The sequence below is a fragment of the Suricata suricatta genome, chromosome 12 (assembly GCF_006229205.1).
Source record: "Suricata suricatta isolate VVHF042 chromosome 12, meerkat_22Aug2017_6uvM2_HiC, whole genome shotgun sequence".
Classification (NCBI taxonomy): Eukaryota; Metazoa; Chordata; class Mammalia; order Carnivora; family Herpestidae; genus Suricata; species Suricata suricatta.
The window spans coordinates 17,852,674-17,879,412 of record NC_043711.1 but is presented as its reverse complement, the minus strand read 5'-3'; the positions used below and the strand labels follow the sequence as shown (position 1 = coordinate 17,879,412).

Sequence of the window (26,739 nt, the reverse complement as noted above, 5' to 3'; positions counted from 1 at the left end):
GGCGGCGGCGACGACGTCGCCGGGTGAGGGCTGCAGTGGGGGCAGGGGTGCGGCGAACCTGCGGGCCTGAGACAGCGGGCCCACCCCACACAACGGCGGGCGGGGGCGGGCGGGGGCGGGCGGGCCGCTACCGCTGGGCCCTGGAGACCTCTGGGCGGCTCCGGAGGGGAGAATGTCCCTGGGCTCGCGCGCCCCCGCCCCTTGGGTGTGGAGGGGCAGGTCGGGGACTCCGGTGGGCGCGGCGCGAGAACGCGCACTGGTGCTCGCGCGCGGTCGGGCCTGTTTATACGCGGACGCGCGCGCGCTGTGCGGCCCTTCTGGTGCGCGTGGCCGCCGACGTGCGCGTTCCCGGTCCGGATATCTCCGCTCCTGGAGCCGCGGCCCTTGGGCAAGAGCGGCTTTCTGTGGCGCGCGCCCGCCTGCGACCCCTGGCTTCTGGGCGCGCGCCTTGCTGTTGGGTGGCGGCGCTGCCGCCGCGAGGACGCGCAGGACACCTCTGCTGCGTGGAGCGGCAGCGAGCTGGCAGGCGGCTCGCAGTGTGAGGAAGGTTGTGGGTTGGTCCCTTCCTGCTCTGGTGACGTCCCTGGACCGCCGTGGCCTAGGCCTGGGGAGAAACCAACCGGCCCTGCCGTCTGACTTGCGGTTCCGCTCCTCTGAGAGGCGGGCAAGATTGCTCGTTTTTCTGGAAGAATGCAGTGACCTGAGACCAATGTTGCGGAGAGGGTGCTCCCCTGTTTCTGAAACTGAGCCCTGTAGGTCTGTGAAGGCAGCGAGCCCCCTCGAGTTTCCTCACCTTGTTCTGGTGCTTTGTGCTGGAGAGGGAAGATTAATCCTAGAAGGCCTTTCAGCGGTACTTGTTTTCTTGTCATTGGAAAGTAATTCTTCCATAAGCGCGGTTCCTACACGTCACCTCGGTGCACTCTGGAAGGGGATCCTCTTCTGTGGATGTGAAACTACCCGAGGTCTAAATGCCACTTTAAATCCTTAAATGCAACCTTTTCTTCTGTGCAGGTGGGAGGGGCTTACTTGTACTCTGTTAAGGGAGGACCCCGCTGTCACGCACCTGAAAAGTTTCCCAGGACAAAATTGAACGACCTGAGAATCTGCTTTGCCTTCTTTTGTTATTATACAATTCCTCCACAGAAATTTCTAAAATCTGTTCATGTATCATTGCAAAAGTCACTTTTGATGTAGAATTTCAATCTTTTTCAGCTTTTTGTTTTTAGTTACGGTGTTAGGGGAGCTCTAGGTTCTAGAGAAAAATGCACTTTTTTTTTTTTTTCTAATACAAGACCTCAGTTTTACAGTCTTGCCTAATGAAGTTTAAGGAAAAAGAAGATAAGGGCAAGTAAAATTAGCAAATTTGATAATGATGGGGGTAGTTCTTTTTAATATACTGTATTTTAAGAACAGAGTTAAAGTTTAAAAAGAGGCTGAGGATGGAAAGAACTTCTTTGTTCTATCTTCTTCAGAATGTTACAAGTCTTAAGAACTCAGGACAAGCAGCAGAAATACATGCAACATGGTGACTGGTGAGTTAAAATCATTCGTATGCTGAAAATATGTGTGCAGTCTTTTTCCTAGTAGTATTGAAACATTACAAATCCTGCCAATCGTTCTGGGTGCTGTCTGACAAACTACTAAGTGCTGGAAAATTGGAGATGTGGGAAAACTGCATCTTTCAATCTAGCCACAGTTTGCTGCTTGAACAATTTTCTTCTCTTGAAATGTAAGTCAGCGCAACTTTCAGGTTTTAGCATGATGACGCACCAGCTTTTTTAAGGACTGTAAATGACTGAAAGAAAAGCAGTAAAGTTTAAGATACACTAAAAATTTAAATATCCCTTTTAGGCCTGCTTGTACTGAAACATCTTTGTTTTTAACTATTAAATTTGAGATCCGCCTTTTAAGTTGGTGTTTGTAGATAATATTTTTTGTAAGCTCATTAACTTCAATTTGCCTATTAGAAGATGTCCTACTTCCAGCCTTCTGTGATGAATAATTTGTGTACCTCTCAGGAACCTTTTGCCTTTCTACCTCCCCTTTCCAGTTTTATGTTGCTATTTCACACAAAAGATCAAATAATGGTTTAAGTTTCTTGTAGATTTGAATTCCACCAAAATAACCAACATCAGGGGCTCTAGGTGTCTATAATGACAGCTTCAGAATCAGGGATCTCTTCCCTCAGGCTTGCATGCCGATGGCGTCTTTTAATTTAATCAGTTGGTGTTTTGTCCTTCATGTCCCATGCTTCTTGCTTGTCTACTTTTTAAATGGCCCCTTTCTCTGTAGTGGTCTTTTCTTTCTCAGCCTCAGAATGAGATGTTACACAAACACCTGTTCTGTGTTACTTAGTACTTAGTTGCCCTGCATTTTGTTACAGATGTTTTAAGTCCTCTCCAGGTGTCTATTAAAAGCTTCATTTGTCACACTGGATTGTGATTTCTGATTGTGGCTGCATGAAGAAATGATAGATTAACTTCTTGCTTTGCTGAAAGGTGAAAAGAATGAGCCTTTGATGTCACACTTGAGGCTGGAGCAAAATTGTACATAGAGCTTGTGGGCTATATCAGAAAGCTTTTTCCATTTTGAAATATCCATCTGTAAATTCAGATGATCTGTATAAAATTTAGTGAAAAGTTAGTAAGGTCAACTACTGTGTAACTACCACCTCTTCAAGAAAAAGAACAGTGTCAGCATCCCTATACCCTTCATGGGTCCCTTCCTGGTCATAGCTTCTCAACCACTAGAGATAATTACCATTCTGACCTCTGTGATAATCACATTTTTTGTTTTTCTTTTTACTTTTACCACCTTCATATCCCTCAACAACATAGTTTTATTTGCTTTTGAATTTTTGTAAATGGAATCATGCTGTATTTTATGTGTTCCTTCTTTTAGTATTGTGAAAGTCACGTTGTGTGCAGATGTAGTTCATTTATTTGTTTCTTTATAGTATTCAGCTGTGTAACTATACCGCAATTTATTTATTTATCGGTTCTACTATTGATGGACATCTAGATTCCTTCTAATTTGCAACTGTTATTAACAGTGCTACTATGAACATTCTTGTATGAGTATCTTTGTATTTGTGTGTGTCATTTACCTAGGAGTAGATTGCTGAGTTCTATGAAAGGGATATTGTCAACTTCATTAGTTAATGCAAATTAAGTTGTACCAATTTACAGCCCATTGATCTTCGGTGGGAATGTAAATTTACGTTCCTGGTTGAAAGTGTGTTGTCCAAAAATAGAACCATGACAAAAATGCCCCTAAATCAGGGACTCCTTGCAACAGGTGAATGGCCCAATGAGATAATAGCTATCACAAACCCTGTATTGGGTTTGTATTTTTAAGAATAGAGGTGTATCTCCCAATTTGCTTCTTTGAAATGACTCTTTATGTTAATTAGGACAAATGTGACTGTAGTTCCTTAAAATAGAAATTGATTTCTTTTTTAATGTGAATGTGTTCTTCAAACCAGACTTAAAAAGCTATGAGGAGGTATTGCTAGAGTAGATGCAAACCATGAGAGGGGTCCCAAGAACCTGACTGGGTAAACAGGAGCAGGCAGGGCTCTGAGGCAGTTCAGAGTTTCTTCTCTTAGTCCATCTCGTATCATATTCAAGACCCACTTTGTGGAGCTGCATGGGGAACTGGGAAGAGGTAATCAGAAATTTGAGGAGACCCTAGAAAGGATGATTCTGGTGAGTACTTAGGTCTTACCTTAGTACATAAATAGAAAAAAAGAAATTGGCAGAGAGATCTATGAAAATGTAATAGATTGTTGCTGTTCATCATACCTTCTTGTGTTCTAGTGATAAAATAATAAAAGTAATGATCATTTTCATACATTGAGGACCTAAATCTATGTCAGGCACTATGCTAAGCTCCAGTAGAAGGTGGTATAGGGGAAATACTAGTAATTAATGGGTGCATACAAGTGAAAATTTCCTAGGTCTGTTGGTGTGATATTTGTCTGTGTATTGTTTTGCAAAGCAGCTATGCTTAAAAGTATTCAGAAGCAAATGCTTGTTGACAGACTCCCCTACACCAATGAGGCCCCAAGTGTTTTCCTCTCTCTTTCCTTTTCTTTTTTTCCTCTTTCCTTTCCTAATGCCCAGAAATTGAGAGTACTCTACTATCCCTCCAGCTTCATATTTTTCTGGAGTATTTTAATTATTCTGTTTATTTATTTACGCCTCCTCACCAAGCCTTTGGCTTGGAGGTAATTATGAATCTTACTTCTTTGAGGGGAGTTTCATTAAGTTTATCCATTTATCTATCACCAAGGCTCACTCTTATGTTTCTTGTGAGCAACATCTTGAAGAAGTTAACAGTCTTCATAATTATGCAAACTTCTGGTTCTTGATGATTTTGTCTTTAAGAGTTTCAGATTTTGAGGGAAAAATCATGCTATTATCAGCTAGAATTGTCGTGTGTTACTGTTATTGTGGCACAATCACTGTAAAAATAATACTTTTTAATTATCTTCTTGGTTTAATACAAATTGTGGAAAATACAGGAGAGTATTGTGATTCTGCCACCAAGACATAATTACTGTTAGCATTTAGATGCAGTTTTTTTGTGTGTGTTTTTTCCCCTTCTATGTATAAATAATACTGGGATATGTAAATACAATTGTATTAGTTCTCTTTTTACACATAATATGTTCCTGTGTTGCTAAATTTAAACAAACAAGCATTGTGTTGAAGGGGTAAGGAATATTCCAGGTATTAAACCCTCTCCCCCTTTTTTTTAAACTACTGTGTTATAGAACGATCTGTAGAGTCACACAGTAATTCTTAGGAGACGTTATGTGAAATTTGGTATATAATAACAGTGGCATTTCAAGTCAGTGGGCAGAGGAATTTCAATAATTCAATAAATGATGCAGTGACAAGTTATTTTTGGAAAAAATATAGACTTTTACCTATGCAAAATAAATTTTAAATGGATCAAACAAAGCATTATATTAAAAAATTACACTGTAAGTTAAAAAATTGTAGGTGAATAATGACCTTTCTGAGCATAAAAAAGAAACCATCACCACTGTTGAAAATTTCTTTAATTCCCCCCATCTCTTTTTTTACTCACTGACTAGTAAAATATTTAAATATATTTCTGAAACTTTACCTCCACCGTGCCTTGTAAGCAGCACTTTTGTGTCTGGTCAAATGCTGACGTAGTGTACTTTCATTATTGAGATGTGTCAGTGTTGTAGATACTGCCAAGTGAGCAGGTTAAAAGGACAAGAAATGAAGCCATGAGTGTTTTAGTCTGTATAAATGGGCAGATTGGAATGTTCTTTCAAATTGACCTTTTCCATTAAATTTCTAATTTCTCCAGGGGGTTTTGAGATGGCTTAAGTCAGTATAGCCTGCCAACTCTTGATCTCTGGGTTGTTGAGTTCAAGACCACATTGGGTATAGAGATTACTTAAAAATAAAATCTTAAAAAATTTTTTAAGTTCTCCATTGAATCTGTTATTGGTTAATTAAAAATTGTTTTTAATGTTTTATTTATTTTTGAGAGAGAGAGAGAGAGACAGCGTGAGCAGGGGAGGGTCAGAGAGAGAGGAAGACACAGAATCCAGAGACAGCCTTCAGGCTTTGAGCTAGCTGTCAGCACAGAGCCCGACGTGGGGCTTGAACCCACGAACCCACGAACCAGGAGATCGTGACCTGAGCCAAAGTCGGATGCTTAAACGACTGAGCCACCCAGGCGCTCCTGGTTACTATTTTTTAGCTACCTCTGATTTGGTGGTTCCCAAGTGATTATGTGGATGTGAACAGAGCTAGTAAAGAACCTTCTAGGGGCTTAGTGAAAGTAAAAGCAGTGGAAATTTAGAAGCAGTGGCTTCTGCTTGAAGCTCCACTGACTTAGGCTCTACGCTTGTATTAAACTGCTTAAAATACAAAAGGTGTTTTGATCATAAATTATTTCAAATATTTTCACAAGGATACAGAATAGAATCAATACCTGTTAATGAGCTTTTATCAACATTTCTAAGTTTTATAGAATTTTTCCTACTTCAAGCTATTGGGGTGTGTGTGTGTGTGTGTGTTTAGTGAACGCTTGAAGAATGAACCTTCGGAAGCACTTGTGTGGCTTAGTTGGTTAAGCAGCCAACTTCAGCTCAGGCCATAATCTCCCGGTTCGTAGGTTCAAGGCCCTCGTCGGCCTCTATGCTAACAGCTCAGAGCCTGGAGCCTACTTCAGATTCTGTGTCTCCCTCTCTCTCTGACCCTCCACCACTCACACTCTGTCCCTCTCTCTCATAAATAAATGTTAAAAATTAAAAAAAAAATAAAAGAATGAACTTTGAGGCTTTATAGCAGATACATTTCCAAGCTTTTATTCCATTCTTCTGAGAGCTGACTATTCCATCTTATTTGTTCGTATTGGAATGAATTTATAGTTGGACTAGATTTTTTTAAATAGTGACTTTTTTTAAGGTAGTGTTCTGGAAATATAGAATTTGTTTGGAGCAGAATGGTTTTATCATCTTTGGAACCTGGGTTTTTTATACAAATATGTCCTGAGTTTAATTTGGTATGAAATGCTGTGTTCTAAAAGATTGAGGGGCGCCTGGGTAGCTCAGTTGGTTAAGCGCCCGACTTTGGCTTGAGTCATGATCTCACTGCTCATGGGTTCGAGCCCCACGTCAGGCTCTGTGCTGACAGCTCAGAGCCTGGAGCCTGCTTCAGATTCTGTGTCTCCCTCTCTCTCTGCCCCTTCCCCACTTGTACTCTATCTCTCAAAAATGAATAAATGTTAAAAAAAATTTTTTTTAAATAATAAAAGATTGATTAACTACAAGCTATACTCAACCTCCCTAAATGCTTGTCAAAAATAGAGGATGTGGTGAGGGGGCACCTGGGGGGCTCAGTCTGTTGAGTTTTTGACTCTTGACTTTGGCTCAATTCATGGTCCCAGGGTTATGGAATCAAGCCCTGTTTCTGGCTGAGCATAGAGCCTGCTTCTGAGTCTCTCTCCCTCTGCCTCTTTACCCTCCTTTTGCTCTCTCTCAAATAATAAAACAATTTTTTTAATTAAAAAAAATAGAGGACATGACACTTTAATTTCCTTATCTTAATGGGAAATCTAGAGATACTCTAAAATTAATAAGTCTACAAATAAAGGTGTAAAGCTATAGAAGTGAACATGGCAAAAATAACTATGAGATTGGCAGGGGTTGGTGAGAGGAAGGTGGTTTAAATTCCCTAAACTTACCTTTCCTGAAGGACAGGTCAGTGATTCAAATTGGTAGATCAAGAAAGCATACTTAGCTGTTTTGTTTTCTTGTTTTTTTTCTTTAATTTTTCTGTACTGTTTGAACATTTTTTTCCTAGGAAATGGATATGTTACTTTTACTGTGCCCTCCCCCTCACCCTGCCAAAGAAACAAAAATAAAAAAACTAGGTGTAATTCTACCCTGAAAACTTGAAGGAAACTTGTTTCTAGGGAAAGAAGTTGGTGCAGTTCTTCTTCATATTTAATATTAGGCTTTACATGAAGCTTAAGTCTCCTAATTACTGAAACCTGAAAGAGTGAAGGAAAATAAGTCACTAGGATGATTCTAGGGACTGCCTTTACCAAGCAATATTTGTGTGAAAGGTTTTTTTATTTCTATAAACTTAATTTGCAGTTTTTGTTGTTGTTGTGTTTGTATTTATTTTCTCCCAGATTTGAGACAAAAATGGTTTTGCCCCATGGTTACCCATCTTTTTTAAAAAACTGCTTTGACACAGTAGCAATGATTCCAGTGCAGACAATCTTCAGAATTGATGCAGTGTGAGTGTTTTATAGGAATGTAATTATTGAAGAAAATAAATTTGGGGAAATGTAAATTTCAGTTGACCTCTGCCATTCTTTTGTAATGGAGGTGGAAAACTGAAATATGTAGTAGCATTGTACAGAACCACATAATTGCAGTTCATATAGCTCTTCTTTGACCCTTTTTGAGCAGAAGGGTAGATGTGATTAGGTATTTGGAATCACATGTTGTGAATTTTGTGATGTTGTTGGGTCTCTGTTATGAGAGATCCCTTCTTCAGAGGGAAATTCTAGTCATGATGCTCTTTTTTTTTTTAATGTTTTTTATTTATTTTTGAGAGACAGAGACTGTGCGAGCAGGGGAGGGTCAAGAGAGAGGGGGAGACACAGAATCCGAAGCAAGCTCCAGGCTCTGAGCTGTCAGCACAGAGCCTGACACGGGACTCGAACCCACGAACTGTGAGATCATGACCTGAGCCGAAGCCGGACTCTTAACCGACTGAGCCACCCAGGCGCCCCTAGTCATGATGCTCTTATCACAAGGGAGATTTGACACATTCTGTGTCAGTGTAGTGAGTGATTGTGGGTCACCTACACTGGAGTGGCCTGCTCTGAATAGGTAACAGAAGGATGGGGTGTTTGGCCTTGGTGATGTTCTTACTTGTTTGTACCATGGCCGTTGTTGAGAGCTTAGTTTTGAAGTCTTAAAGCAGACCTTTCTTACAGCAGAGAGAAGAGAGAATGAGCAAGGCAAGTGGTTAAGAAGAGAAGTTCAAAAGGGACAAACAAGTTGTATTTCAGAAGGTTAGAGGCCTTCAATAAAGGCTTTAACCTTGCAGTCACCTGGCCTGTGCTTGCTGTTCTCTGCACTTGTGTTTGTGGTGTCCTTAGAAGTAGAGGCTCTCAGGGTAGTGGCCTATGGTTTGATTTTAGGCAGGACAAGGTATATGTGGTGTTCTTTATTTATGGAGAAATATATTTATAGTGTATTATATGCATCATTATAAAATATTTGTTGTGTCAATTCTGTAAGGAAAGTACTCAAATATAACTTGCATACTAAGAATGCCCCACCTAACAATGTTGCCAATGTTAGTAACTTAATAGCAGTAAGGATCTTTTCTTTGGTCTTACACTTGTCTTGGACATATAGGTCCTTTTCCCAGGGTATATACTGACCGATTACCAGGAGAAAGCTTAACACTTATGAATGTAAGTTACAAATGTTACAGGAACAAAGAGCCATAATCTTTATTCTACATTGAATTGCAAATGTAATGTATATGTGTACACACACACACATACATACACATATGAAGCACCTAACATGTGTCAGCCATTCTGAGAGAATCAGGACTCAGTCTTGGGTACCAGGAATTTAGGGCCAGGTGGAAGAGATAAGATGATTACGTATATGCCTTATAGCTGTAACATAAGGCAGAACATCTGGGCAGTGAAAGACTGATATTTCTAGTGTTGATGCCTTTCTAGTCTTCTAGCCTTTCCTTGATGGCTCAGGAAAAATAACTTTTTCATTTGCGATTAATAGTGCCCTTTCTGGCAAAAACATTCACTTGGTTTGTGTGACACTCATATCCTACTGCTGCTTTTTGTTCTGGAGGTGGCTCTCATCCAGAGGGGAAGAAATGATACGAAAGCAGCAGTAGCAGGCCACTAACAATCCATAGATTGCATGGTTGTCCTCCAGGTAATTGAGAATTACCACCCACCCCTGCAGTTTAATTCTTAGGGTAAATACCTTGATGAAAAATTTGCAGAATTGATTTCTGAATTTTAGGAGTGACCTAGTTATTTAAAGCACTATTCAGCTTCACCCACTAATTTTCATATTAGTTAGTACTTACCTAGTGCTGTCTACGTCAGGTACTTTTCTAAGTGTTCTATATTTAATCTTCATTTCAACTGTGTAAGGTAAGTACTATTTTATTTATGCCCATTTTATACACAGGCAAACTAGTTAACTAACTTGTCTAGGGTTTCAGAGCTAAGGAGAGATTGAGCTGGGATTTGAACCCAGGCAAGCTAGCTCCAAAATCCATGCTTCTGACCAGTAAGCTATGCTACAAAAGAACATGAGCAGTATCTGGCAAACTGGGATTTTTGGTGTTTCTGGTGGAAAATGAAGTATATATCCCCTTTCTCTTGGGTCTTGCTACAGCTAGGTGGCATACGTGTTCTTCACTGTAGGGTATAGTTGGCAATGGAAATTGAACATGTCAGTAGGAATCCCTGCTCTTAGCTTCCTTGGCCATCCTCTCTGTGATGGTCACAGAATAGTTTTGCATGTGACTTTTATTGTCTAGTGCTTGGCTCTGCAGAGAAGATGGCATTGGCCTAGTGCTGGGTGGAGAGTGTGTTTTCAGCCTGTTTTCATCCAGTACTGTGACGCATGCCTTTGTTTTTTTGTTTTCAGTGTGATAGTTTAAGAAATGTTTATAGAAGCAATTTTTAAACACTGTTAACTAAAAAAAATAAGGTGGTATAATAAATTACTATATTTTGGATTCCTGTATACAGCTGCCCTGAATATTCCACTCTGATGCAAGAGTGATTGATTGCTGTGTGCATTTCAAAATATGAAAACAATAGCATAATTTTGACTTCTGATCATTTATTTTATTTCTAGGAACCCTAAGGACTCTGCAATATGAATAATTCTCTGGAGAACACCATTTCCTTTGAAGAGTACATCCGAGTAAAGGCGCGGTCTGTCCCGCAGCACAGGATGAAAGAATTTCTGGACTCACTAGCCTCTAAGGGGCCAGAAGCCCTTCAGGAGTTCCAGCAGACAGCTACCACTACCATGGTGTACCAACAGGGTGGGAACTGCATTTATACAGACAGCACCGAAGTGGCTGGGTCTTTGCTTGAACTTGCCTGTCCAGTCACCACCAGTGTTCAGCCACAAACTCAACAAGAACAGCAGATTCAGGTTCAACAGCCACAGCAGGTTCAGGTAAAAGGGAGATAGATGTTGAGGTGCATCCTGTTTAATAGATTTTATTTGTCATCAGGGTTTTGATTAGGAACATCACCTTTATATACAGTTGTCCATGGTTATTTTCACTAAGGGGAATATTCTGTGTTTTTTGAAACATGTATGGTACAGACTAAAAATATTTTTGCAGCTACCATAAACTGAAAAGACTGTAGATACGTGGTCATTTGCTTTGGAGAATTGAAGAGTACAGCAATTAGAGGTCTTCTGGGATTGGACTTGGAGGTAACACAGTTGTGTGTGACTGAAGCTCCCTTTTGTCTGTGTCACCCTGAACAGATCAAGAACATAGGAGGGGCTTATCTTATTATTAAGCATGACATTTGGAACTTATTTTAAAATGGATGTGATCTATTTTAGTGATCTTCATTCAGTTGTATGGTTCCATGACTCAGGTCACTTGTAGATTTCTAGGTCTCCATTTACTGTTTATAAGCCTCAAGAAATAATGCTTATTATTATTATTATTATTATTATTATTATTTTAATATTTATTTATTTTTGAAGGGGAGAGAGAGACAGAGCATGAACGGGGGAAGAGCAGGGAAATGGAGTCACGGAACTCAAAACACACCCCAGGCTCTGAGCCAGAGCCCGATGTCGGGCTCAAACTCACAAACTGAGATCATGACCTGAGCCGAAGTCGGATGGTTAACCAATTGAGCCACCCAGGCGCCCTGAAATAATGCTTATTGATAATGAACTTGTAGAAAGAGGAGAAACCAATAAATTTGCTAAGAACTTAAAAGTGTCTCTTTAGGGTTTCCTCATATGAAACTAACAGTCTGCTCCATTTACAAATGCTGCTTTTTTGCTATTGTCTATTGTGGTTCTATTTCATTTTGCCCTCAATGCTTTTTTCCACCAAGAGAATTGGAAAGGGAGTAGAACATGACAGAGGGGCAAGAATGTGGAGAGGTGTGTCTGATGAGATAGAAGGACTGTGGCCTCTTTGCTCCTTAGGGATGCAGGCAGGTATATTGGAAGGACATAGGCTCTGGAGTTCTATTCTTGGGTTTAGATCTGGCTTGACCTCCTATTCGTTGACATGATTTAAATTTCTTCAGCCCTAGATTTTTCATCTGTTAAATAGGGATAATACTATTTAGTGAGACCAAATGAGACCAGAAAACATTTGGCAGATGGAGGAATGCAATCGTTGTTTATTCCATTCTTTGTAGGAAGGGTACAGAAAAGGTAGATAAGTTGGTCCGAGGGTTGTGGGTTATCATTAAGCTGATTAACAGAAAAGGTAGATAAGAGAAACCTGGCTTTTTGCTTCAAGAAATTATTCTGTTATTTACAGCTTGGACTTCCTTTTTCATAAGATTAAAATGGTTTGGGATGGGGCATCTGGCTGGCTAAGTTTGGTAGAGCATGAGGAGCATGAAACTCTTGATCTTGGGATCATGAGTTAAAGCCCCGTATGTGCATGTAGAGCTTACTTAAAAAAAAAAAAAAATAAGAAAGAAAGAAAAGGAAGGGAGCAGGCACCTGGGTGGCTCAGTCAGTTTAGCGTCCAACTTGATTTCAGCTCAGGTCACGATTTCATGGTTGGGGGATCCCCTGCATCAGGCTCTGTGCTGACATCATAGAGCCTGCTTGGGATTCTCTCTCCCCTTCCCCTGTCTCTGCCCCTCCCCTGCTTGCACTCATTCTTTTCTTGCTCTCTTTCTCTCACTCTCAAAATAAATAAATGTTTAAAAAAAAAAAGGAAGAGGAGAAAAATGGTTTGGAATTTGAGTTTATAAGTGTTTGAGACTTTATGTTCAAGATGGCTGATTGAGGTCACCTGTTAACTTCATTATCTTTTCCCAAATCCCTGTAAATAAGTGTAAATAATAATAAATCCATGAGATAGGTTCAATATATTTCACTCATAAGAACACATATTTTTTTCCATTCTAAGCCACTTAAAAGATACTTTAAAAAAAGTTGTGCTGGAAAAAACAAGTGCCATCAAACCACTAAATCTGGAGCACCTGAGTGGCTTAGTTGGTTGAATGTCCAACTCTTGATTTCAGCTCAGGTCGTGATCCCAGGGTTCTGGGATTGAGCCCCATGTCAGCATGAAATTTAAGATTATCTCTCTCCTCTTGCTGTCTGCCCTGCTGATGTGAGCCTTGGCTCTCTGTGAAATTAAAAAAAAAAAAAGAAAGAAAGAAAGAAAAACCACACACTGAGGAATTACTAAGAGAGAAAGCACACAGAATCAGGCAACAGAAGCATTCATGTAAAGAGAACTTTTAGGGAAGGTGGAACAGTTCTCAGGGTGCTCTAAGCCAAGACGTGAAGGATACAAAGCAAAATTCTCTCCTAGGGCAGCCTTAGGCTCCTACGATCAAAGGTTTAGAACACACATTTGCATATGTATATCTGTATGTATATCTGCATGTATTATGAGTATAGTTGATCCTTGAACAGCATAGGTTTGAACTACACAGGCCTGCTTCTACACAGTTTTTTTGATAAATACAGTGTAGTACTGAAAATGTATCTTATGATTTTCTTAATAACATTCTTTCTCTAGTTTATTATAAGAATATATAATAAAAGTAACACGCTAAATATGTGTTAATTGATGGTTTTAGTTTTCAGTAAGGCTTCTAGTCTAGTAAGGCTTCTAGTAGGCTATTAATGTTAAGTTTCTCAGGAGTCAAAAGTTTTATATGTCAATTTCTGATTGCGAAGGAGTTGTGCCCCTAGCCCCCATGTTCTTCAAAGGTCAGCTGTGATAGATACCAAGTATAGGATGAAGGTGGCTCTCCTAATAGGTGTGGAAAGGATATATTCCATTAGTGGAGTAAGGCAGTCTACTTCTCTTCTTGGATATAAAGTCGGATACCTCTCCTAATACAATCCGGATGGGTTAAAGAGTCAGAAAAAATGAAACAATAAAACCATTGAAAGACAGTATAGAAAATTTTTGTAATTCTAGGTTGTGGAAAGCCTTCTTAAGGAAGAAAGTAAACTCTGAGATAGCTTTACCCAATCTTTTTTACCTGAAGGAGTATTTACTTGAAATAATTTTCAGGTCTCAAGGAACCCCTGCATAAAAATAACTGTATTTGTGGGACCCTGGGTGGCTCAGTCAATAAGCTTCTGACTTCGACTCAGGTCATGAACTCACAGTTGGTGAGTTTGAATCCCACGTGGGTGAGCTCACCCCCCACTCTATTTTTCCCCTCTTTCTCTCTCTCTTCCCCCTCCATCTCTCTCTTTTTCCGTCTCTATTTTTCTCTCTCTGCTCCTCACTCACTTGTGCACACGCTGTCTTAAAAAAAAAAATTGCTGTATTTATAGATCTCACAGAATGTTAGCTTGATCAGCAAGTTAGAGGCATAGTAATTTTAATAATAATTATCAATGTTCTTTTGATATATTTTTTTGTGGATTTAGATTTTGGCCAACTTATTAGACTATCTTGTGTGGTTCTCTTCCCCACATAGGTTATTAATTTTAATTCAAGTTATTAGTGCATATTTCTTTTTAAAAATTTTTTCTCCTTTAGCATTTTTTGCCTTATTCAAGTAGTCTTCAAAATCTTATCACAAATTTCTGTCTTCCAGGTTGCTGAGATATAAGGATTGCGGTATATGATATGTGCAAGAATAGTTTTTTTCGCCTCAAAATTAAAAATGACCTTTGAGCCAAGCTTTCTTGGACCAAAGGATAGTTAATCCTAGCTTACCTTTCTTGAGACTAACCTTGCTTTCCTTTTCATAAGTTTTAAATTAAAAACTCTTAAGATGGGTGTCTGGGTGGCTCAGTCAGTTAAGTGACCGACTTTGGCTCAGGTCATGATCTCATGATTCGTGAGTCTGCTGACAGCTCAGAGCCTGAAGCCTCCCTCAGATTCTGTGTCTCCCTCTCTCTCTGCCTTTTCCCCACCTCTTAAAAATAAACAAACATGAAAAAAAATCTTTTAAAAAACTAAAATTTTTTCATTAATAACTGGTTTAAGCCAGATGGGGTTTAATTTTTGTAAAAGTCAGCTTCGTGGATTTAATTTAAATAAAATTAAATTGTATTAACTAATGTTACTTACATGAAAATTGACATTGTTATTTTAAAGCTGCCAAAATCATAAGCCAGACAATATTAATAAAACTATGACTGACAATACAACTTTATATAAAACTTGGTAAGAACATTTTTTCTGAGTGACATCAGAATCAAATATATACCTTGCAGTTACAAAACTATTATACACATGTTGGTTTTTTGATATCTCATAGGTCTATACTTAGTTTAAAAGCATAATTTTTGAAACTGAAAATAGCACATGAGGCATAGGGAGGTTAAATCCTATTTCAGTACCTAGTGTTTGCATCCAAGCTGTTTTAACTTGAGCCTGTACTTCTTTCTAGTGTTTCTAACACACAAAGAACTCTTAGAAAGTAGAAAGAAAATGAACAAAGGATATAGGACAATTCATGGAGGAAAAAATACAGGTAATGCTAATAAGTATATCAGAAGATGTTTCATGCTACTGGTGATTATGGAAGTATAAATTAAAAACATTTTTTAATGTTTATTTTTTTGAGAGAGAGACAGAGCATGAGCCAGGGAGGGGCAGAGAGAAAGTGAGACACAGAATCTGAAGCAGGCTTCAGACTCTGAACTGTCAGCACAGAACCGGACGCAGGCCTTAAACTCCTGAACCACGAGATCATGACCTGAGCTGAAGTCAGCCACTCAACCAACTAAGCCATCCAGGTGCCCCAGAAGTATAAATTTTAAAAGTGAAGTATCAGGGGCACCTGGGTAGCTCAGTCGATTGAATGTCCAACTATTGATTTTGGTGTAGGTCATGACCTTGTGGTTCCTGAGATGAGCCCTGTGTCGGGCTCTGCACTAACAGTGCAGATCCTGCTTGGGATTCTCTCTTTGCTCCTTCCCTGCTTCTGTTCTTTCTCTCTCTCTCAAAATAAATAAGTAAAATTTGAAATAAATAATGAATGTGAAATGCCATGTTTCACGTATTAGTTAGGAAAACATTTACAAAGATTTCAGCCAGGGAAGCAATGGTATTAGAGGATAAATTAATGTAACTTTCTTTCTTAAAAGTGATTTTGGCAGTACTTGTCAAATGTTTAAGTATGCATACCATTGACCTTGCATTTGTGTTCACAGATATATGTGTATATAAGGATAGTCTTTGCTGCACTGCTTATAGTAGTAGTAACATTAGAAACAAGTAACTAAGTAAGGGAAACGGTGAATAAAGGTACAATTGTAGTATATTGTCCTGTGTAACCAGAAGAATGAGGTAGATCTATGCATATTAACAGGGTAGGATGTTTAACAGACTGCTGAGTGTCAACACCAGTTTAGTATCACTGATTTTTAACATACGTAGAATGTAGTGGTCCTTGAATAATAATAGTGAAGTTCAAAACAGTAACTGGGCTGGGTAGTGGGATGCTAAGGAGGGTAACTTGAATTTTTTTTTTTTTGGTGTATTTTTGAGAGAATGTGCCCATGCACGCAGGTAAGGGGCATAAAGAGGGGGAGACAGAATCCCAAGCAGTTCCTGCACTGTCCGTGCAGAGCCCAGTGTGAGGCTCAACCCCATGAACCCTGAAATCATGACCTGAGCCAAAATCAAGAATTGGATGCTTAAGTGAGCCACCCAGATCCCCTGAGAGCTTGAATTTTTCATTAAACATGAACTACTTTTGTAATGAAAGAAAAGGGCTGTTTGAGAATATTTTGCTTTGAATTTGTATGTACAGAGCAATGATTCTTAACCTTTTCTTCCCTATCCTAAACATCTTATGTCCTTTTATTTGTAAAGCCCTTTGCTCTAGATGCTTGGGTACAGCAGTGAACAAGACAGAAAGCTCCCTAACCTTGTGGAGCATACATTATAGCTGGAAGGAGATAGATGGTACATAAGATAAGAAAACTCTTGTTATATAGAGATGAATGCAGAGGAGTGAAACAAAGGCTGATGGAGGTAACCAGGATAAGCCCCAGTGTGCTCTTGACATTTGAGTTAAGACCAAAAAGATTTGGTGGATTGAGCCATGTGATTATCTGAGGAAAGAGCATTCCAAATAAGAAAGCCTGAAGGTGGGAGCCTGCTTATTTAAAAAATGCTAGAAAGGCTGGGGTACCTAGAGTGCACTGAATGGATGGATGAGGCTAGAGAGGTGGCATGTGTATGTCCTGAAATGTAGGTCTAAACAGACCTGCCTTCTCAATTCACATGTGAAACAGCTCTTTGCCTCCTAGTACAGTTGACTCATGAGAAACATGGGGTTAGGGATGTTGATCTCTTGCACAATTGGAAATCTCTGTATAATTTTTGACCCTCCGAAAACTTAATTGTCTACTGTGGACCAGAAGCCTTACTGATAACATTAGCAGTTCAGAGTATGTATTTTGCATGTTACATGTGTTATATACTGTATATTTAAAATAAGCTAGAGAAAGTGTTATAAGGAAAATCATAAGGAAGAAAAAAATACCTTTTTGGTACTATACTGCTTTTATCAGAAAAAAAATCTGCATGTAAGTGGACCCGTGCAGTTCAAATCCAGGTTGTTCAAGGGCCAGTTGTATTGTGTCTCAACCTAACTTTTTTTTTTTTTTTTAATTTACATCCAAGTTAGCATGTAGTGTAACAATGATTTCAGGAGTAGATTCTTCTTTTTATTTATTTATTTTTTTATGTGTTTTATATATTTTTGAGAGACAGAGAGACAGCACGAGCAGGGAAGGGTCAGAGAGAGAGGGAGACAGAATCCTAAGCAGGCTCCAGGCTCTGAGCTAGCTGTCAGCACAGAGCCTGACGAGGGCCTCAAACCCACAAACTGTGAGATCATGACCTGAGCCGAAGCCGGACGCTTAACCGACTGAGCCACCCAGGTGCCCCAGGAGTAGATTCTTTAATGCCCCTTACCCATTTAGCCCATCCCCCCTCCCACAACTCCTCTTGTAACCCTCTGTTCTCCATGTTTAAGAGTCTCTTATGTTTTGTCCCCCTTCCTGTTTTTTTTATTACTTTTGCTTCCCTTCTCTTATATTCATCTGTTTTGTATCTTAATGTCCTTCTATGAGTGAAGTCATATGTTATTTGTCTTTCTCTGACTGATTTCACTTAACATCAGCCTAACGCTTTTGATATGAATAAAAAATTATGTGGGGCATCTGGGTGGCTCAGTCAGTTAAGCATCTGACTCTTGATTTCGACTCAGGTCATGATCTCACGGTTATGAGATCAAGCTCTGCCAGCAGGCTACATGCTTGGCATTCTTGCTTGGTATTCTCTCTCTGTCCCTGCCCTACTCTCTCAAAATAAACATTAAAAAATATTAAAAATTACGTAAATTACATATATGTTAATGATCTTTAAAACAATTTACTGTCTTGAGAGCTCAGGCTGTTTTCTAGATTGCTTTCTTTTTAATTGTGACAAAATTAGATTGCTTTTTTAAAAACATCTGTCATCACCTCAGAGAGTTTCCTTTATCCTCTGAGTTGGTCATCTGTGCAACTCATAACATGGTTGTATGTATATAAAGTAATTCCATCGTTAGAATAATTTTAGTGAATTGGTGGGAGACAAAGATACATGTTAATTACAAGAGTATCTGAATAAGTCTCACTGTGTTCCTTTACTCTCTACTACTAACATATTCACACTTCAGACTACCAAAAGTGTGAGTTTTTTTCCTACATTGACCAATTCTTCCACACCAGCTCGCTGTCCTACAATTCAGTCTGACACCATCTACTTGGAATTAGCATCAGGTCTCACAGGTTAAGGGATCAGTTCCACAAGACTGCCCCCCAGCTCAGACACCAGTCACAAGTACCAGGTTCTCATCTGTACTTCTGATTGATCAGCTATCAATTGAGACTCTCACTACCCCTCCTTAGGTTTTATAATTTGTTAGAACAATTCACAGAACTCAGGGAAACATGTTTACTGGTATATTGTATAATAAGTGATAAAATAGATGATACAAATGAACAACCAGATAAAGACCTAGAGGAGCCTCTGTCCCTATGGAGTTGGGGTACACCATCCTCCTGGCATGTATGTGAATGTATTTATTAACACACAGTTCCCTGAACCCCATACTTTTGGGATTTTTATGGAGCCTACAGCCCATAAATTTGATTCATTAGTAAATCCATTCCTAGCCCCTCTTTTTTAGAGTGGAATGTGGGGCTGAAAGTACCAATCTTTAAAAAAATTTTTTTTCAAGAGTGAGACAGAGCGCGAGTGGGGGAGGGACAGAGAGAGAGAGGGAGACATAAAATTTTTTTTTATGTTTTTTATTTATTTTTAAGAGACAGAGTGCAAGCAGGGGAGGGTCAGAGAGAGAGGGAGACACAGAATCCGAAGCAGGCTCCAGGCTCTGAGCTAGGTGTCAGCACAGAGCCCGCTGTGGGGCTCGAACCCACAAATCGTGAAATCATGACCTGAGCTGAAGCCAGCAGCTTAACTGACTGAACCACTCAGGCCTCCCCCAAAGTTATTTTTTAACGTTTATTTATTTTTGAGAGAGGGTGAGAGAGAGAGAGAGAGCAAGCTGGGGAGGGGCAGAGAGAGAGGGAGACTCAGAATCTGAAGCAGGCTCTAAGCTCTGAACTGTCAGCACACAGCCAGATGCGGGGCTTGAACTCATAAATCGAGAGATCATGACCTGAGCCTAAGTCAGACGCTTAACCAACTGAGCCACCCAGGCACCCCAGGTAAATACTATTCTAAAGTTTTCAACTTGGTGTGGTATTTTCAGTATCCATCTGGGTATTGGTATTTAGTTACAAATATCAGATGCATTTTCCTCATCCTCCTCATTTGTTCAGAAAAAGTTGACTAAAGGATGGCAGTTAACTTAGGGAATTTGTGCAAGAGCCAGAGAATGGGTCTTGGAGGCTGTGCATCCAGGAATAGGACTCAGGTTACATTGCTGTCCTGTTCTGGCAGAGACCTTCTGTCATACCGCTGGACCCAGGTCCTTCCCCTACCACAGTCTCTCATTGGGATCTATACCATCCTGCTCCATTTCTGCCATATTCCTCTACTCTCATCAGAAAATGGAGGTTGTGGTTCCTCCTGCCTCATGTTGCTCCCTTCTGAGTCCAAATTTCATGCAGTGTGTCTAATTTGGGAAGCTTCGGTCACATGCCTGCATTCTAGCTGCAGAAGAGGTTGTTGGGACAGTGATTCTGGCTTCTGCCTTGAGAGATAGTGCTCATAATATGATGTGTTCAGCAAACGTGTTCGTAGCCAAAAACAGGACTACAGTCAGCTACTCTTCACAGGCACTTTGTGGGCTGATTGAGATCCTGATTGGTTTGGTGAACCATTTATTGCTGCCTTTTCTGGCCCTTCATGTCCAGTCTTTTGCCCACATTTAAATCTCTTCCCTGACCATATTTCTAAGTTCATTTGTATAATAAGAGTTCGGCAGGGGTGCCTGGGTGGTTCAGTTGGGTAAGCATCTGACTTTGGCTCAGGTCTTAATCTCATGGTTTGTGAGTTCAAGCCCCAAGTCAGTCTGTGCTGACAGCTCAGAGCCTGGAGCCTACTTTTGATTCTGTGTCTCCTGCTCTGTCTGCCCCTCCCCCACTCATATTCATATTCTCTCACTCTTTCTCTCTCATCTCTCTCATATAAATAAAACATTAAAAACAAAAAAACAGTGGCAAATGTTTAATACTTTGATAAAGACTACCATTTTCCAGAAGAGTATATTTGAACAGTGAAATTTTATCAAGATCCCTAAAGTTCTGCTAGACTAGTTGTTAAAAGATTTGGTTCCTAGGTGTATGTGATTCCTCACCTAGTGGGCTCTTCTGCCAGCACACTGAGCACTGTCCTCAACAGTCCCTTCTCAGTGAGACTCACAACATGAAATGGAATGTGAGCCACATATGTTGGTTTTTTTTTTTTTTTAATTTAAATAATCCCTACACCCAACATGGGGTTCGAACTAATGACCCAGAGATGAAGAGTAGCATTGTCTTCTACTGTCAGGCATCTCTAGTCGCCTCTTTTCTAAAGGGGAAAAAGAGGTGAAATTGATTTTTTTAAATCACATTTTATTTAATTTAATACATTTTTCAACGTATCAATATAATATTACTGATAAACTATTTTACCCTTTTTTAATACAAATCCTTGAAATCTGGTTCTGTTTTGTACTTATTACACATTATTTGTAGCACATTATAGTTTGAACATCTCAAGTGGTTGCCACCTAAATGTAACTATTGGGTATTAGACCAGTGGAGCTTCAGAGAAATTTAAGAGAAGAATTATTTCTTGTGGAAATAAGAAAATTTAAAATTGTTTATGAGAGGGCCTGGGGGGCTCAGTTAAGTGACAGGCTCTGTGCTCACAGGGTGCCGACAGTGTAGAGCCTGCTTAGGCTCTTCTGTCTTCCTCTCTGCCCCTCCCCTTCTTGTTCTCTCAGAAATAAATAAGTAAACTTAAAAAAAAGTTTAAAATTGTTTATGAGGTAGAATTTGGAAATTGACCTGGAATATTTCAAGTTTATTCTTTTAAATACTATTTTTAGTGTTTATTTTTGAGAGAGAGAGCGCGCGCAAATGAGCAAGAGCATGTGTATGTGCTGGTGGGGTAGGGACAAACAGAAAGGGACAGAGGATCTGAAGCGTGCTCTGTGCTGACCGCAGAGAGCCCCACACGTGGTTGGAATTCATACTGCAAGATCATGACCTGAGCTGAAGTTGGATGCTTAATTGACTCAGCTACAAGGGCACCCCAGTTTATTCTCCTTTATTAAAAAAAATATTTATTTTGAGAGAGAGAGCAAGCACGAGTGGGGGAGGAGCAGAGAGAGAGGAAGAGAGAGAATCCTAAGCATGTTCTATGCTGCCAGCACAGAGCCTGATGCAGGGCTCTAACTCTTGAACCATGAGATCATAACCTGAGCCAAAACCAAGACATGGTCGCTCAACCAACTTAGCCACCCAGGACCCCTATTTGACTTCAAATGAAATCTTGGTTTTATACTTTAGCCAAAATGAAAACAAAAAAATACAGAAATAGTATTAGATGTTTAGTTTCAGTGATTGGAAGAAAAGATTCCTAATAGAGGTAATACATGTGTTACGTGATGGCTTCTCATTGTTTCTTAGTCGGAGTACTTAGTCCTTATGTTGGGTTGAACTCTGGATTACTTACGTTCTGAACACTGAGAAAAAAGAAAAAGATTATCTGCAAACTAATTAACACTGACAAATGTCCAATAAAATTTCTAGGCTAGTGGTTATCAAACTTTAGGGTGCATTAGAATCACCTGGAAAGTTTTTTAAAATGGAAATAGCTGCTTCCCCTACCTCTCCCAACCCCTGAATTCTGCTTCAGCATGGGACTGGAGTCAGTTCTGAGAATTTGCATTTTCCCCCCAATTGTATTGAAATATACTTGACATACAGAACTGTATACATTTAAGGTATATACAGCTTAATGATTGGACTTACATATATCATGAAATAAGTTTAGTAAATGACCATCATCTCATGTAAATTTTTTCTTTGTGATGAGAACGCTTAGGATTTGCTAACGACTTTCCTCTGTATCATACAGCAGTGTTAGCTACAGTCATCGGGTTGTATATTATATCCCTAGCACTAGCATATCTTATAACTCGGAGTTTGTACATTTTGACCACATTCATTTTGTTCTCTGTCCCTCCTCAGTGCACTGTTTTTGGTAACCACAAATCTCATCTCTTTTTTTTTTTTCCCCTGTGGGTTCTTTTTTTCTTAGATTTTGAGATTGTGTAACATTTGCCTTTCTCTTATTTCACTTAGCATAAAGCCCTGGAAAGTCTATCTATGTTGTCACAAATGGCAGAATTTCCTCCTTTTTTATGACTGAGTAAAATCTCATTTTTTATATATTCCATATCTTCTTCATTTGATAGACACTTCAACCATTTTCATGTCTTCATTTATTATAAATAATGCTCTAAACATGGGAGTGTAGCTATCTCTTTGACATAATGTTTTCATTTCCAGAGAATTTTAATTTCTCAAATTTCCAGGTTGATGTTGAATGTGCTGCTCTGCAGACCATACTTATACATACTTTCTGGAAAAACTTAATTGGTAGTATACTCAATGAAATAAAGAATCTAAGAAAAATCATGAGAATAAAAGAAATGGTAGAACCAGCTCAGAATTGAGACCTGATTGCAGTGTGGTAGCCATACAGAAGAGTCAGAAAGCAGCCTGTCCAGGTTGAAATAGAAAGAATGCTCAAGAAGGAAGTAGTAGTGCAGTACATATTGTGTGGTCAGCAGCCCAGGAGTATATTCTAAGTGTCTCTTCTGATCAACTGGGGAAAAAAGGCAATTAAAATCTCTGGAAAAAGTGAGGGGAGCTAAATGAGAAGGTTGAATAATTAAAAATTTTTTTAAATATATTTATTCATTTTTGAGAGAGAGAGTGAGGGCCAGAGAGAGGAGGGGCAGAGGATCTGATGCAGTCTCCATACTGACAGCAGAGAGCCCGATGTGGGGCTCAAACTCATTGAAACTTGAGATCATGACCTAAGCCTAAGTCAGATGCTTAAGGACTGAGCCAACCAAACGCCCTTATAGTAGTGGTTGGTTGTTTTTTTTTTTTTTAATTTATGTGTATTTATTTATTTTTGAGAGAGAGAGAAAACAAGAGAACTAGCAGGGAGAGTCAAAGAAAGAGGAAGACACAGAATCTGAAGCAGGCTCCAGGCTCTGAGTTGTCCATGCAGAGCCCCAGAAGGGCTCAAATCCACGAAGTGTGGGATCATGACCTGAGTTGAAGTCAGATCCTTAACTGACAGAGCCACCCAGGTGCCCCTGTAGTAGTGATTCTTAAAGGATGGTTCGGGATTGGTCATCTCTAGTACTGTTGCAGGGCTTCTTAAAATCAAAGCTGTTTTTATTAGAATACTGAGATGTTACTTTCCTTTTTCATTCTCATTTTTTCATGAATGTATTGTGGAGTTTTTTAGATGCCACATCTGATGTGTGCACAACAGATCAAATGCAGAAGCAGATAGGAAATCCAGCTATCTTCAATTAAGTCAGCCATTAAAGAAAGTTGCAAAAAATGTAAAACATGCAGCTCTTATAGAAATTTTTTTAGCAAATACAGGCATACTTCAAATATACTGAAAATTAAGTTCTAGACTACTGCAACAGAGCGAATGTTGCAATAAAGTGAGCTAAATACTCTTTTGGTTTCCCAGTGCATATAGAGGTTGTTCACACTGAACTAGTCTACTAAGTATGCAACAGCATTATGTCATGAAAAGAATGTACAGGGGCGCCTGAGTGGCTCAGTCAGTTAAGTGTCTGACTTCAGCTCAGGTCATGATCTCACAGTTTGTAGGTTCGAGCCCTGCATCAGGCTCTGTCCTGACAGCTCAGAGCCTGGAGCCTGTTTCAGATTCTGTGTCTGCTTGTCCCCTGCTTGCACGCGCGCGCGCCCACACACACACACACACACACACACACACACACGCTCTCTCTCTCTCTCTCTCTCTCTCTCTCTCTCTCTCTCTCTCTCACACTTACAAATATAAATAAAGACTAAAAAAAATAGTTTATTGCTGGGGCACCTGGATGGTTCAGTCAGTTAAGCGTCTTGACTCTTGGTTTTGACTCAGGTCATGAACTTGCATTTTGAGTTCGAGCCCCATGTTGGGGTCTGTGCTAACAGTGCAGAACCTGCTTGGAATTCACTCTCTCCTTCTCTCTCTGCCTCTCCTCTACTCACTGTCTCTGTCTCTCAAAATAAATAAAACTTAAATACTTTATTACAAAAAAATATGCTAACCATCATTTGAGCTTGCATTGAGTCATAATCTTTTGCTGGTGGAGGGTCTTGCCTCAATGTTGATAGCTACTGACTGATCAGGGTGATTGTTCCTGAAGGTTGGGGTGGCTGTGGCAACTTCTTAAAGTAAGACAGTAGTGAAGTTTGCTACATTAGTTGGCTCTTCTTGCCAGTGACTTCTCTGTAATATGCAGTGCTGTTTGATAGCATTTTACCCACAGTAGAACTTCCTCCAAAATTGTAGTCCATCTTCTTGAACCCAGTTGCTGCCTTATCAACTAAGTTTATGTGATATTCTAAATCCTTTGTTGTCATTTCAGCAGTCTTTACATTGTTACCAGGTGTAGATTCCATCTGAAGAAACCACTTTCTTTGCTTATCCTTAATTAAGAAGCAACTCTTCAATCCATTAAAGTTTTATCATGAGATTGTACAGTTCAATCACATCTTCAGTCTCTATATTCTAGTTCTCTTGTTCTTTCCACCACGTTTGCAGTTACTTTCCACTGAAGTCTTGAACCCTTCAAAGGCATCTGTGAGAGTCAGAGTAAACTTCTTTTAAACTGTTAATGTTGATATTTTAACCTCTTTCCATGAATTATGAATATTCTTAATAGCATCTAGAACAGTGAATTCTTCCCAGAAGGATTTCAATTTACTTTGCTCAGATGTTCAGAGAATCACTCTTTATATCTAAAGCATTTATAGTTTTGCAGAATGCATTTTTTAAAGATTTTATTTTATTTAAGTTTATTTTAAGAGTGTGTGCATGTGTGGGGGAGAGGCAGAGAGAATCTCAAGAAGACTGCACTGTCAGAACTGCGCCAAGTGTGGGGCTGGATCCCTCGAACCATGAGATCATTACCGGAGCTGAAATCAAGAGTCAGATACTTTATCAACTGAGCCACCCAGGTGCCCAACATTTTATTTTTCAGTAATCTCTACACCCAGCATGGGACTTGAACCTACAACCCCAAGATCAAGCAAGAGTAGCATGCTGGTCGGACTGAGCCAGCCAGGTCCTTGTCCAAAAAACTTTTTTTTTTTTTTTAATTATAAAACTTGAAAGTCAAAATTACTCTTTAATCTTTGGGCTGCAGAGTTGAAGTTATAGTCATAGCCATGAAAACAATAATCTTATCATACATCTCCATTAGAACTGTTGGGTGACCATACATATTGTCAGTGAGCAGTAATATTTTGAAAAGAACCTTTTTTTCTGAGCAGTAGGTCTAAATAATGGGCTTAAAATTAAAATACTCAGTAAGCCATCTTAAACAGATGTGCTATCATCCAGGCTTTGTTTTATATGTAGAGTACAAACAAAGTAAACTTAGTATAAATCCTAAGAGCCTTAGCCCTAGGACCTTTGGAATAATAAGTGAACATTAGTTTCACCATAAAGTTACCAGCTGCATTAGCCCCTAACACAGTGTCAGCGTGTTCTTTGAGGCTTTGAAGCCAGGCATTGATTTCTTTGCGGCTATGAAAGTCCTAGATGGCATCTTCAAATATAAGTCTGTTTTATCTACATTGAAAATCTTCTGTTTCATAAATTATCTTAGCTAGATCTTGTGGATAAGTTGCTGTAGCTTCTATCTCAGCACTTGCTGCTTTACCTTGCACTTTTATTTTATGAAGACAGCTTCTGAAACCTCATGAGCCAACCTCTGCTGTTCTTCAGGTTCCTCACCTCTCTCTCAGCCTTTGTAGAATTGAAGAGAGTTGGAGTCTTGCTCTGAATTAGTCTTCGGTTGAAAGAAATGTTGTGGCTGGTTTGATCTTCTATCCAAACCACTTAAACTTTCTCTTTTCAGCAGTAATGTTTAGTGTTCTCCTCATTGATGTGTTCACTGGAGTAACAATTTCCTTCAAGAAGTTTTCCTTTGCATTCACAGCTTGACTAACTTTGTCATAAGACACCTAGCTTTTGGCCTACCTTTGCTTTTGACATGCCTTCCTCCCTAAATTAGTCATTCTTAGCCTTTGGAAATGACTCTTACTTTCTTTTAAACACTTAGAAGCTGTTTTTTTTTTTTTTTTTGTGATTTTGTTTTTAATTATCTTAAGCCTTATCACATAATTTACAAATCTGTGATGATATATCTCCTCTACTTTAACCTTTC

The 26,739-nt window shown here is 39.4% G+C and overlaps 1 protein-coding gene across 3 annotated transcripts in view; it reads left to right on the top strand.

Annotated features, from left to right (window-relative positions):
* Positions 1 to 26,739, top strand: part of QRICH1 (glutamine rich 1) — a 50,888-nt gene that overhangs the window by 270 nt on the left and 23,879 nt on the right. The window contains exons 1-2 of one of the 3 annotated variants that reach the window (XM_029919242.1): positions 1 to 23; positions 10,427 to 10,756. In XM_029919242.1, coding sequence (XP_029775102.1) covers positions 10,448 to 10,756 — 309 coding nt within the window. In that variant the 5' untranslated portion in view covers positions 1 to 23; positions 10,427 to 10,447. Of the gene's footprint in view, positions 24 to 1,296; positions 1,533 to 10,426; positions 10,757 to 26,739 lie in introns of those variants that run through there. The other 2 variants (XM_029919240.1, XM_029919241.1) reach the window with 2 other exon arrangements.